The sequence below is a fragment of the Penicillium concentricum genome (assembly GCF_028827145.1).
Source record: "Penicillium concentricum strain IBT 3081 chromosome Unknown utg000006l_segment0_segment0, whole genome shotgun sequence".
Taxonomy (NCBI): Eukaryota; Fungi; Ascomycota; class Eurotiomycetes; order Eurotiales; family Aspergillaceae; genus Penicillium; species Penicillium concentricum.
The window spans coordinates 376,842-389,050 of record NW_026622759.1 but is presented as its reverse complement, the minus strand read 5'-3'; the positions used below and the strand labels follow the sequence as shown (position 1 = coordinate 389,050).

At 50.0% G+C, this 12,209-nt stretch overlaps 5 protein-coding genes across 5 annotated transcripts; all 5 read right to left on the bottom strand.

Moving 5' to 3' along the window:
- Positions 1-69: 69 nt before the first annotated feature.
- Positions 70-1,859, bottom strand: nfr1 (putative AIF-like mitochondrial oxidoreductase (Nfrl); the record flags this gene model as incomplete). Its single annotated transcript, XM_056728055.1, has 4 exons — positions 70-827; positions 898-1,310; positions 1,387-1,579; positions 1,637-1,859. 4 exons carry the CDS (start codon positions 1,857-1,859, stop codon positions 70-72), a joined length of 1,587 nt encoding a protein of 528 aa, XP_056573870.1.
- A 501-nt stretch (positions 1,860-2,360) lies between these two features.
- Positions 2,361-6,576, bottom strand: N7517_010331 (uncharacterized protein; the record flags this gene model as incomplete). The annotated part of the gene is made up of 3 exons (XM_056728054.1): positions 2,361-3,642; positions 3,690-6,164; positions 6,224-6,576. The coding sequence occupies 3 exons, from the start codon at positions 6,574-6,576 to the stop codon at positions 2,361-2,363; spliced, it is 4,110 nt and encodes a 1,369-aa protein (XP_056573869.1).
- A 682-nt stretch (positions 6,577-7,258) lies between these two features.
- Positions 7,259-9,306, bottom strand: N7517_010330 (arrestin (or S-antigen), N-terminal domain protein; the record flags this gene model as incomplete). Its single annotated transcript, XM_056728053.1, has 5 exons — positions 7,259-7,963; positions 8,016-8,585; positions 8,642-8,854; positions 8,904-9,017; positions 9,094-9,306. The coding sequence occupies 5 exons, from the start codon at positions 9,304-9,306 to the stop codon at positions 7,259-7,261; spliced, it is 1,815 nt and encodes a 604-aa protein (XP_056573868.1).
- A 646-nt stretch (positions 9,307-9,952) lies between these two features.
- On the bottom strand, positions 9,953-11,414 carry N7517_010329 (triglyceride lipase; the record flags this gene model as incomplete). Its single annotated transcript, XM_056728052.1, has 10 exons — positions 9,953-9,978; positions 10,032-10,066; positions 10,117-10,353; positions 10,403-10,532; positions 10,596-10,634; positions 10,685-10,773; positions 10,828-10,829; positions 10,879-10,888; positions 10,949-11,189; positions 11,300-11,414. The coding sequence occupies 10 exons, from the start codon at positions 11,412-11,414 to the stop codon at positions 9,953-9,955; spliced, it is 924 nt and encodes a 307-aa protein (XP_056573867.1).
- A 354-nt stretch (positions 11,415-11,768) lies between these two features.
- Positions 11,769-12,095, bottom strand: N7517_010328 (uncharacterized protein; the record flags this gene model as incomplete). Its single annotated transcript, XM_056728051.1, is given in 2 exon segments — positions 11,769-12,044; positions 12,063-12,095. 2 exon segments carry the CDS (start codon positions 12,093-12,095, stop codon positions 11,769-11,771), a joined length of 309 nt encoding a protein of 102 aa, XP_056573866.1.
- Positions 12,096-12,209: the final 114 nt, after the last annotated feature.

Below are 12,209 nucleotides of genomic sequence, written 5' to 3'. Positions count from 1 at the left end.
AACAAAAAACACTTCATTCCAAACTATTTCCAAACGACATAGCGATTAACTGCAAATCTCAAATCCCACCTAAACCTCAAGGGTCAAAACATCCGCACCGTCAACAATCTCTGCCTTTCCTGGCATCTTCCCAACCCTCATCAACTCCGAAGACTTCGTCATAACGGGATCAACCCCCATAGTAGCAACTGCCACAACGGTCTCCCCAGCCGTATAAAACGCAACGAACTTCCCCTCTCCTTTCTCTTGCAATATAACATCATCATACCCATTTACTGGATTTCCACAGTACCGCAGCTGTGCTCCAAGCGCGGACCAAAACACCGGAATAAACGCCTTATATTTCAAGGACGACAGTGGGCCACGCTGCGCATGCACAATCGCGCGCGCAGCCGCACGGCCCGCATTCTGCGCGACGTTCCAGTGCTCGATGCGGACTGGCGAGCCCGTAGCATCAGCGCCAGGGCCGTGGTAGGGGTATGTTGCTATATCACCGACAGCGAAGACAGAGTCTTGCAAGCCTGGGACGAGGAAGTGGGAGGATGTTTTGATAGAGCCGTCCTTTTCGAGGGTTATGGATTTGTTGTCGCGGAGGAAGTCCGTTGCTGGGCGGACACCCACGCCTAGGATGACCAGGTCGGCTGGGAGGGTCGTCCCGTCCTTTAGGTGGACTGCGCCGACGTTGTGGGTGTTTGACGGGGAGGCTGTTGCGTGGCTTACGTTTGCTGACAGGTTGAATTTGATGCCGGCTTTTTCTAGGTTTGATTGGAAGATGCGGCCGACTTGTGTACCCATTACGCGCTCCATTGGGGAGGATTCCATGCCTACTATTGTCACGTTGTGGGATTTGGAGAGCGCGTTGCCGACTTCCATGCCGATGAAGGAGCTGCCGATTACCACGATGTTTCTTTTCTCCGAGCCGGCGGCTGTGAGGGATTGACTGCACGTCTTGGATCGTGCGGAGGGTGAATATGTTGTTTAGTTCGCCTTTGAAGCCCTGGAGAGGGAGGGTGCGTGGGACACCGCCTGTTGCGAGGACTAGTTTGGTGTAAGAGATGTTCTGGCCGGATTTGGTGGAGATGGATTTCTGCTCAAAGTCCACGGCTGTCACTTCATCTGTGATGGTTTCTATGGCAGCTTCGGTGTACCACTCTCGTGGCCGCCATTGGATCTTGGCGGGGTCTGTGATTAGGGCTTTGGATAGCTTGGTCCGATCTATGATTAGGTCAGGCTCTTGGGAGATGATCGTAATCGCCCCAGGGTATTTTAGCTCCCGGAGGGCTTGGACAAGGCCAAGAGTTCCGCTTCCTCTGTTTGGTGTTAGTGTAGTCCAAGTATCTGTATGAGATATTCATAGCGATGAATTAAGAGAAGATTTTGACTTACCCTCCAACCACAACAACCTTTTCCTTCGGCTCTGACACACTGCATTTCACTACTGGATTGCGCTGTCCTGCTTTGACATCTTCTTCTTTGGCAAGGATGTATACGCCGCCTTCTTTTTCGAACACTTCGAATTTGTTCAACGCATTGGGGGCTGGGGCATCTTCGACATCACCGGTTGTGACATTGAAGCAGGCTATATAGTGTGTTAGCTCTTTCTTCTTTTCGTTCTCTTAAGGAATGAGAAACTCACCTCCATGCCAGGGACATGTAAGCCTCCCTTCTCCGGTAACGACGCCGTTCTTCAGCGGTGCTCCGTAATGGGAGCAACGCGGACTGAGGGCATGGACTTTGTCATCCAGCTTAATGAGAAGAACTTTCCCACCCTCAATGCCCTCGATTTCGGCTTCGATCTTATCTAGAGAGTTGAGGGATGCGAAGGACGAGATGTCTTTTAACTTGTATTCTTGAGACATTGTGGATAGATAGCGTTTGGATTGGATTGATTTGAATGGAGATGAATGGGTAGATGTTGAAGGGAAAGAAGAAGTCCAGAGTGAGCTGGATATGCGGGGTGAGGAAATATGGCGTAATGACGAGATGCAGTTACACCGCCGGGATAGTTGGATAGATGGCCACGTACTTAGACGGTACATGATTAGAAAGAGAAGAATAGAAGGACTTGGCTAAATAGATCGGCTTTTCTTGTTAGTTCAATCTACCGTAAATGCTTTTGAAGTGAAAATGGATGTTATACAACTACCATGACATCACTTTGTAGATGCCCAACCAATCACTGACAGGAGATTGTCACCAAAACTTGATCTGCAAAGAGGAATATGGAGATTCAGAATGATGTTGCATTAATCTTCAAGAATGTCCAGGAAATAAAAGAATGTGCAGTTCCTAGACGCCATCGCTCTGCGCCGTACATATACAGTAATCCAAATATTTTCAATAATCCATAACGCCATATTTCAGAACTTTCGCGACGAGCGCCTCTTCTTCTGGCTGGAAGGACTAATACTCACTTCCACCATACGTTGGAGTTTTCCTGTAGAAGCCCTGGATGGACGTCCAGACGAGCGAGGGGTGTTCTCACGTTGTGAGTTCCCATACCGTGCAGATTTGGAGCGCTCGGATGGGTTCGTATTAGAGTTGCTGGGTTCGGGTGATCCACGCGGGCTGGAAGTGAGGTCAATCACTTCGGATGCCTGGGAGGCGGGGATTTGGGAGGTGGGTTTGAATTCATGCACCCGCTGGGAGAATTTAGAGCGAGTAGATGCGGCGGGGGATTCCGTCTCAAATGGCGAAGGGAATGAGTTTTGTTTTTGAGACTGGGCATCCTGTTGGGCACTCATTGGTGGGAGCGGAGAGCGCGAGTTGGATGCCCGTGGGGAGTCAAGCGGCGAGAAATTGAGGTCCAGGTAGGAGTGCTGCAGACTGTCTTCCAACCGCTGGGGACTCTGATTGCCTTCACTGACGTTGTCTTCACTGACGTTGTCTTCACTGACGTTGTCTTCACTGACGTTGTCTTCACTGTTGTTGTCTTCGCTGGTGACGACTGACTCGCTTGGCTCCGATGGTCCATTTCTTAACCGGTTCAAAAGATCTCTCCATGATTCAGAAGAGCTGTTGGGAGTCGCACTGTGCTTTTCTCTCACCGTATCTCTTTTCACAAACAGAGAACTAGATGCACCACCATTACCGCTACGGTCAATGGTGGACAAAAGTGAACCGGACTGAGGACCGCTGTCCCCCGAATCGCCAGGCGGCATGAGAGGTCCAGCAACAACCTGGCGCTCATGCTCTTGATGATCAGACATTTCTTGGTCCTCAAGTTCATCCGCGAAGGATTGATTTGCAGAAGCGTATGATAACACGGAAGGATCCTCGTCCCGATTGACTAAAGCAGACGGCGTTTCTCCTCCGATCAGAGTATGGCCTTCAAGCTCGCGGCTGAGCTCAGCACCAGGGGTCGTTTGCTGCCAGGATCGAGCAGAGTGAAACCCATTGAAAGAAGGCGACGGGATGGGAGGGGTAACACTGCGCCCATCAGACCCAGTCTGGACTTGGATCTGCGGAAGGCCTCTACCAGGGGTTTGTTGGATAGGTTCATCGGGCGCTCCCGGGGATTCACTACGGGTCTCAAGATAGCTGACTTCATTTCCAATGGTGACAAAGGTTGTGTCGTCAAGGTACATTTCCTCAGATAGGGCTGGTTGGGCGTTCGGTACGGACTCGTGAACTACAGAGACACTTGGATATGTAAGCATGAGCCGTCGATCAGAGTTTATTTAACTGACATGCTACCTTCTCGAGTATTGTCCTGGTCCTCAGATTCGGCACCCGACTGTGCTGCGGGTTGGAGAAGCTTCGGGTCGCTAAGTTCCGCAAAGGCAAGCTCGCGATAGCCGTCATCCTCTCCCTCGTCATTGGCTAGGTCTGGTACTTCAAACTTGCTGAATTGACGGGGCTCATCATCCTCGCCGGATGCTGATGGGGGCCTTCGGTCTCGCTTGGCCAGCAGTACATTAATCACTCCATGGTCTTTCACAGAGCGCACCTCAGCTACTCGGTACTCAGACATTTGAGGCTGCCAGTTCGTAGCTTTGGACATGTCTAGCTGCCGGAATGCAATGATTGCGCCGACCTTCGCCTCGCTTTCAGTCAAATCAGGAATAGAACCGATGTCGGCGGGAACCGAAGGTAGGTCATCGAAGGTAGGGTTGGATGCTTGTTCAGGTTCAGGGGCATCGTCATAATTGATCTGATCTCCTTCAGCTTCGCCCGCATAATGACCTTCATAGTAGGGAGCAGCTTCGCCTTCCCAATGACCTTCATGATGGGGATCGGCTTCACCTTCGTAATAACCCTCGTGATTGGCTTGGTCATCTCCGCCTTGGTATTGGTCATCATGGCCGTAGTAATTCCCATTTTCGTCGTATTCCTCCTGCTCCTCATATTCTTCGTAGACCTGAACACGCTGCTTTCTCTTCCGCTTCTTATTAGGGCCCTTGAGCTCACGGATCAATGCATTGGCTTCTTGATCCCAACGTTGAACAAAAGGATAAGGAGGAGCGGTCATATCAACCTGGGGATAGAGACACTCGACAGCACGGATGACAAGCTTGTTTTGCCAATCAAGGTCGGATGCATCTTCATCCTCCTGCATCTGGTCGGTTTCCTCTTGGGCGTCTCGCGTAGAAACTTTGTTTCGGCGCCCGCATGCACTAGCTTTAGCAGCAAGCTTTCTCCGTGTTGCTTCTTCCTCTTCCTTGGTCTTCGGGGTTCGCATTCCCAGAGATCCAAATAGCATGCGTCGTGAGCTAGCTATGTCCAAGGTACGTCGGTTCGAAGGTTCCTGCTCCAGCTGATCCTCACCGGGCACTTCTTCTGAAACAGGGGTCTCTTCAACGGTAGTTGCAACAGGCGGGACATTTTCCTTCTCTGATGTCTCACCCACATCAACACCATGACCCGACGCAAGATCGCGAAGCAGTTTCTCGCGCCTGGCTTCAAACTCTTTCTTCTCCTGTTCTTTCTTTTCTCTCTTTTGCTTCTTGCTGGAAGACTCGGCAGATTCTTGCTCCGGTTCCACAGGTGGTTGGGGCTCCACAGGCAGCTGGGGTTTCACGAATGGCTCCGGGTGAAGATATTGTTCCGGAGTATGCCAGCCTCCGTGCTTGTCTTCCCACTCCCGCAATGCATCGAAACCTGCTTGTTGGGGGAGAGCGCCTAGCTCCTTGAGCTTGGATAGACGGCGGCGTAGTTTGATGCGGTTGTTACTCTTCTTGGTGCGTATGGATCCTTCACCAGGAGGGCCCACAGAAACTGGTTGCTGGACCTTTTCGACAGGCCGCGGGGGTTCCTCTTCGGAATCTGAGTCTGATGAATCCGAGTCTTCGGAGCTTGAGGATGAATCGGAATCAGAATCAGAATCAGATGGTGCCTCCGCCGCAGGCTCCACCTCGCTCGAAGAATCATCATCGTCGGAACCATTATCAGCATCGCTATCTGAAGAAGACGCAGATGAATCGGATGAATCAGAATCGGAAGTTTCAGCAGCACTTTCCTCAACGTGTGGGGCCTGCGGAGGTTGTGGGAGATCAGGCATATCCTCATCCTCCTGATCATGTCCCTTATTGAATCTCACAGCCTTGGAGGCCCTGGGAGATGAGTCTTCTGCACGAGACCGCTTGCTGGAAAGAGATGATGCAGCTGCAAGTGATCCTTTGGAAGTTGGTCGCTTGACTATGGACGCAGCACGCAGTGTATGTCCACTGGCATTCTGAGTCTGGTTCCGGATGTCAACAAATTGAGAAGCTTCTTCAAAGTCCTCTTTGAGCGCTTGGAGTTCGCTCTCCAACTCATCCTCCTCAATTCCAGGCATTTCAGACATATCCGCTTCACTATCAGATTCCGCGGTGTGGTCAACAGGATGGCGAATAACCGTGCCCAGGGACTCTTCATGCTCGGCGGGCATAATGGAAAGCTCCTTCCCGAACCCGGTGTTAGGAGGTGGAAGCCACTCTCCATCACCTTCCTCATCGGCATGGACTTCCTCAGGCACATACTCTCTAGCGTTCTCCCAGCCAGAAAAAACTGTGCGCCGTTTCTTCCTTGGGGGTATGGTAATCGCAGGTCGTGTAGATGTAGTTCTTTTCAAGAACGGTGATCCGAAAGGCACTCCGTCAATGAGATGCTTGCCCTCAGCAGTGATCTGGTGGCGACCACACAGCCGTCTGGTCCGAAGGTCTGCTAATTGAAGGGCACGGATGCTACAAAGGGATAAGTTAGTCCAGTATACGATATTAGGTCAGTTTGTAGATGCACATACACAACTTCGTCTCCATCTCGGAGCAAGCCGTCAACCTCCATAAAATGAAGACATTCCGAGCCAGCAACTTCGACAACATAATCTTCCAATCCCCACTGGCCACTGAACTCTGCATCAAAGACACTGGGTTCAGTCTCCAGAGGCACAACTTCATTCACATCCTCGAGGAGTTGTGCGACCGTGTACCCGCCATTAGAGAAGGCGATGTTTGGGGTGCGAGAAGATGCGACAGCTGCAGTCGATGCTGGGCGATGAGTCCCATATTCGCCTAGCACAGAGTTAGACGAAGTCGTCGTCCAGAGAATGCGCGTGACCGGCAGGCCATGGCGTGAGATAACAAGGTGGAGACGCATGGTGGATGGTCAGTCGCGAGCTAAATCATTGACGCGGTGAATGGACTTTTTCGTGTTGCTGTTGGGGGTTTCGAGTTGAGTACTCGGAGGTAATGTTTCGGTGCGGGGTTAATTCAGATCGTCCAAGCTGGTCTAGCAGATTCGATTAAGATTGTGTGAATAGGTGCCCATAGGGTTGGACATATGCTCGAGTGGAAGAGGAAAGCAACCGATCAGAGCTCAAATCGCGCGGAGAGCACGCTAGCCTTCTTGGGAATAGCGCACATCTTGTTAGTTGCCTTTTCCCTCATACTGGGCCAATGCGCACGATACATTGGTCTCATTGAATCGGGTTTATGTTTTAGAATAAATGTAGGTAAATAGACTATGCGTGTAACAGGTGTTTTAAGCAAGTACTGCACTAGATAAATTAAATTATAGATCTCTTAGACTTAAGACACTTAACGCCTCCATAGACCTATGATGTATTTCAACAAGAAAATAGCCTGGATAACACTTTTCAACACTGAAATTTGATGGGGGTATCGAGTTCGAAGATATCAATAATGCAGTTTCTTATGAGTAATGTTATTAGTGCTGGAATAATCACTGGCAATGCCATGAAGCTCCAATTAATTTCAGAACCGGACACTGGGCATGAGAGAGGAGAGTGAAACCAAACAGCCTATTGAACCCAATAGCGTCAAAGATCTGGACTGCGTGGAACTGGCTTCCGGTTAGGAACACCCAAGTTCATAGGACGAAGATTATTGCGTGAAGTTTGGCGTTGCACAACCTGGGGAGCGTTCAGGTGACTCCCCGCAAGAGGTTCATATTGCGGCGGGCTTTCTTCATCAACGGTGTTCCGAGGAATTTTCATCATGCTGGCTGGGCGTCTCACGGGGGATACAGGGGGCGATCCAGATTGGGATTCCGGCGGTGTGGTAGGTAGCATGTCGAAGGACTCTGAGGAAGCACGATTGCCTCGGCGGCGAGGCGCCGAGGATCCTTCTGCCGCGGGTCCATCCTCAAGCGCCTTACCCGGTTGGGCTGCGTACTTGGAATCAGCTCCAGATTCTACCGTGCTTTGTGATGAGGCGTCTGGTGGGTGATACTCGCGGCGTGGTCCATCCACTGGACTCAGGTGGTCTCCCATGGCATCCTCGTAACTGGGTGGTGCGTCATCATATACATCACCAGAATTGACGGGTACAGGCTCGCCGCTTGGCCGTGGTGGAATGGGTGGCCGGCTGCTTCCCACCTCTGCTGGCAAGCTGGGCTTGGGGTTCGGTTTAGAGGCTGATGGCTGAAGTGATGCGGCGGCCATTGCATCCAGGAGTGCCTGCGGTGGGGCGATTCCTGAGAATACTCTGACTGGCATCCGCAGGGGAAGAACGATAAGTTGAGACTATGTCATGGTCAACCAAGAGACAACTCTAGGGGTTGGCGATTCAACATACCTGCATTTCCCGGGCATTTCCATGAGTCAAGCCCACTCTAACTTCCAGCTCGTAGGATCTCTCAATGTTACATGTCTCAAAAGACGGTGCCACAGAGTTAGGCAAGGGATACTGATTCCACAGTTTTGGATCAATAGTCCAATCAGTGCCTACGGGGTCCTCTGGCTTGCCTAGCGGGATACTCATATTGCTGAGGCTCATAATAACCCATGAGCCGCTTTCAGTGCGGCTGAGATCATGGGCCAAAATTTTCGTGTAGGATATTAGTTCCACCTGCAACATCTGAAGGAAGATTACATCCGGTCCCTCGGTCAGCTTTTTAGCGAGGAGACGGAGGGGGACAGGTTCGTTGCAAGTGAGAATAGACGGGTTCGGGAGTCGAGCATCCACAGACACCCGAGGAGGCTCTGGATATGTCTCTTGGTGTGTAGAATGCCCCCGTGAGAAGATGCTCTTCTTCTTGGGCGGAACATGGGGTTTGTAAAATTGGTGTTGCCGCCTGGCATAGGTTTCCTCATTAGGATTCCCAACTCTTGGTGGCTCAATTGGAAGGAAATTCAGAGGCACGATCTGAGGAATCAATTAACGAGTGTGACAATGGCATATCATCTGAGCATATCACTTACCGATCTGATGTTTTCTTTGTAGAACTGCGGCCGGATGACTGTGGCCTTGACGAAGTATTTAATATCTGCTACGCCCGGGAACCCGCTTAAAGATGGCGGGAGAGTCTTTCTGACGTGTCGGTTGGTGTCTTTAGCTACCTCGACTTTCAACCCGGAAAAGTTTAGATTGGTGAGCATGCTGTTGGTAGTGCTGCAAGAATTATTGAAAGGGAACTAGTAGGATGTTAAAAGTGTCATGACTGCCATAGGTAAGACTCTTCACCTTGAATTCAAAAGGGTACTCATATGACCCTGCGGCAAATGTATATGAAGGTGCAGGAGATCCATTCTGCATCACACCCGGTGTTGGGAAGACGGTAGCAACCTTATACAAGATCTGCATTCGTTGGTTAACCAATGCTATGGCCAATATTCTATCCCATCGATAGGTATAATAAGCCACATCCTCTCACCTTGTGAACCTCAAGCTCCGTTCGCTTTTTGTCCGAGTGCACATTTTGGGGATTCTTAGGACCGGATAGACGAGTACGGCTCTCGCACTCCAGTTTGACCTGAATACCCCCAATAGCCGCTTCAGTTGGTAGCTGTAGCACAACCTTGCCCTTGAGGAAGTCCAGATTTGTATAATGGGTGTGGCGGCTGTCCAAGACGATATTTGCGGACATGGCGGCGGGCGCCCGGGCCCTAGCGGGGCTCTCTCTTCGGTTGGTTGCGGCGTTCGAAGGGTCGAATGGGGAAACACGATCGCTGGAAAATAATGCAATAAGGATAAAGCCCTCAGGAGATGCAAGAAATGTACGCCTTGGCACAAAAATATGTCGTGGGGGATGTGAGACGGGGGGGGATGCGGATTATATGCGAACGATCCCGGAATGACGTTTCGAGGGTTCGCAGGTCGACTGATTGCCAAGCAACATACAACTGCCACAGTCTCGCCCAGGCTCAGGGACTTTTGCAGGATTAAGGCTAGAGGGTTGGATTAGGCATATATGCTGCGCCTCAGTTACATCACAGCCACATTTTTGAGACAAAAGGGGGTCTATTCCCGCTAGCATCCAGAAACTATAAGTTCAACGGCTCTACGGCGTCCTCTATATCCTTTTCCATAGCTACTTGAATAGTAGATAAATTATTTCGAAATTTGATCTATTCTACTAAGTGATTTCACTATACAAAAAATATGTCCATAGATAGGCATGACGAAGGAAATACCCGGAATTTCCACTCCAGGCACCAGAATTTCCATATATCCGACCCACAGCAATCCACAACAGGGCTGAGGGAAATCCAAATATATCCGGGTCTATTTTCTCAAAGGCCCTCCTTTGCTAGCATGTCTAGTGAGCATGCTTATTAGTTTCAAGTAACCCCATCAGGCCGTAACACATACCTGCGATGTCCAAGTAAAATGCAATGGCATTAAACCTGCAAGAAGATCAGCCTAACTCCCAAAATAAAATCTACAGTCAACTAACTTTCGTTTGTTGCCTGTCACTTCTCCGACTAGCCACTTGAGCCGATTGGTCCAGTTGATCAAGTCCAGATGGCTCACGCCCATAAGGGTTCCTTTGTACCCTGCATCGCCTCCCCACCGGCTACTAGACACGCTGACTAGGCCGTCGTTGGGTCCTTCGATCTCCGCAAGTACTCGGTGTGAGAGCCGAAAGGCAGACCATATACTTGGATCCACTGCTGCTCCATAGGAGAAATACCTGGGGAATGTTAGCAGGGCGTAAAGTGGAGAGACTATGTGGCACTTACCTGACATCATCCACATCTGGGGTATTTGGATTGAAAGTCTCGGTCATGTATTTTCGTGTTAGTTGAGTGAATGCACCTGTCTCGACATTTAGTCGATTAAGGGCATAATAGATCTGAGGTAGGCGATCGGCTGCACAGAACAACAAATGTTATCTTCTAAGTTACCTCAGTAACTGAGTGAGTAGTGACAAACCTCCAATTTGGTCAATTACATAGTCCGCCACAGATGAGCCTGCTAGATAGTCAGCAGGGAAACGAATAAAAAGTTATTATGTGCCAGACCTCGATGCGGAGACGCGATGGTGGTCAGTGACAAGACTTTGAACTTCTCTGGTCGTATGCAACTAATCATATATCGCGAATCAAGACCACTTTGCAAGCCATTAGCTTGTGCTGTGTAGTGTGGTCCTCTTGTTATGTCTCACCCCTAATCACAAATAAGCATCAACACTATCGCAATCATTGACGGGTCTCACCATGCTATGCCTATACAGAAATTAGTTAGAATATGTCGATACATGTAATCAGGAAACGAAGGTAACATACGCAATGATATTAACATCTTTCCCTCGAGCCCCGGCCTCGATATTTCGGGCTAATTGTTCAGCCCGCTCTTCAATAGAGCCTGATGGAGGCACTGTCGCCGTGATAACTTCAATTCCTCGCGCTGTCAATGCCTCTTTAATTCCACGCCAGTACTGAACACCGGGGAGATATGGACCAGCAAGACGCAGTTCATCAAACCCGAGCAAGCCATGGGCGAGCACGACAGGGTATTTTGGTGCAGCTAATATCAAGTCAGCAGTTGGCCACACGATTCAGGTCAAAAGGTACAAACTATATTTATCACGGATGATTGAGTACTCATCGACAATTACTTTGCCGTGGTCCTCTAACCGCGGTTCGAGACTTGGTCTGGGTCTGCATGGAGACTCATGATACCACCTGTTGTTAAAGTGGCATACAGTCTGGCCGTATGAGTAGCAGGCGACTGAAGGCCGTTTGAGTGCATTCGGAGTACGAATTGCATATTTCATTTTCCTGCCTCGTCTGCAGATGGGTTGTCGAATGAGATCCGGCGCGGAATGACGCAATGGGAAAATAGGTTTGATGCCTCAGGCCAAAAGCTGAACTACAATACCTCAGCCAACTGCGTACATGTCTTCTTCCACAAAGAGTGTAGTCTATGGAAAGGGAAAGAGATGTGTACTCAGCTGACTCATCTGACAGGACTACAGTATGATGATCATCTTTTTTGTGCGGGGAGAATCCAAAACAATAATCAGTATTTCCAAGGTCTACTAACAGACAAATCTCAAACGCTGGAGGCCATTCAACGAACAATTTAGGGCCAGAAGTATTCATGTCAAATATGCCTTTCAACCTTCTTGTAAGATGCCTCGGGAGTCACAGTTCTGTACAAGTCACCGCGGTTGCTGAAAACAGTCTTCAGAATCCGATATCCGCACCCGTTGAGGACGAACCCACGCCCAGCGACCAATTTGGAAAGGTGGAGGACGCGCGTTGAACCCGTACGCAGAAAACTTGCGCACTCATCCTGCTGGGTGGTCGAAACTGCGAAGACGACCTGCCATCCACACCGGCCTTCCTGGCCAATATTCGTATGTTCGAAAACTGCCCTCTATATCGAAGCACAAACTTGACCATGCTGCCGAGACACGATACCAGCCATGTAGAGCTAATTGTTGGAATGCTTCCAACATCTCAAAGGGGCTCGTGCGTATCCAATAGCGACTATAGCCACACTGTGCGCTTAGAATATCGCCCTGGGAATCAGCTCGAAATT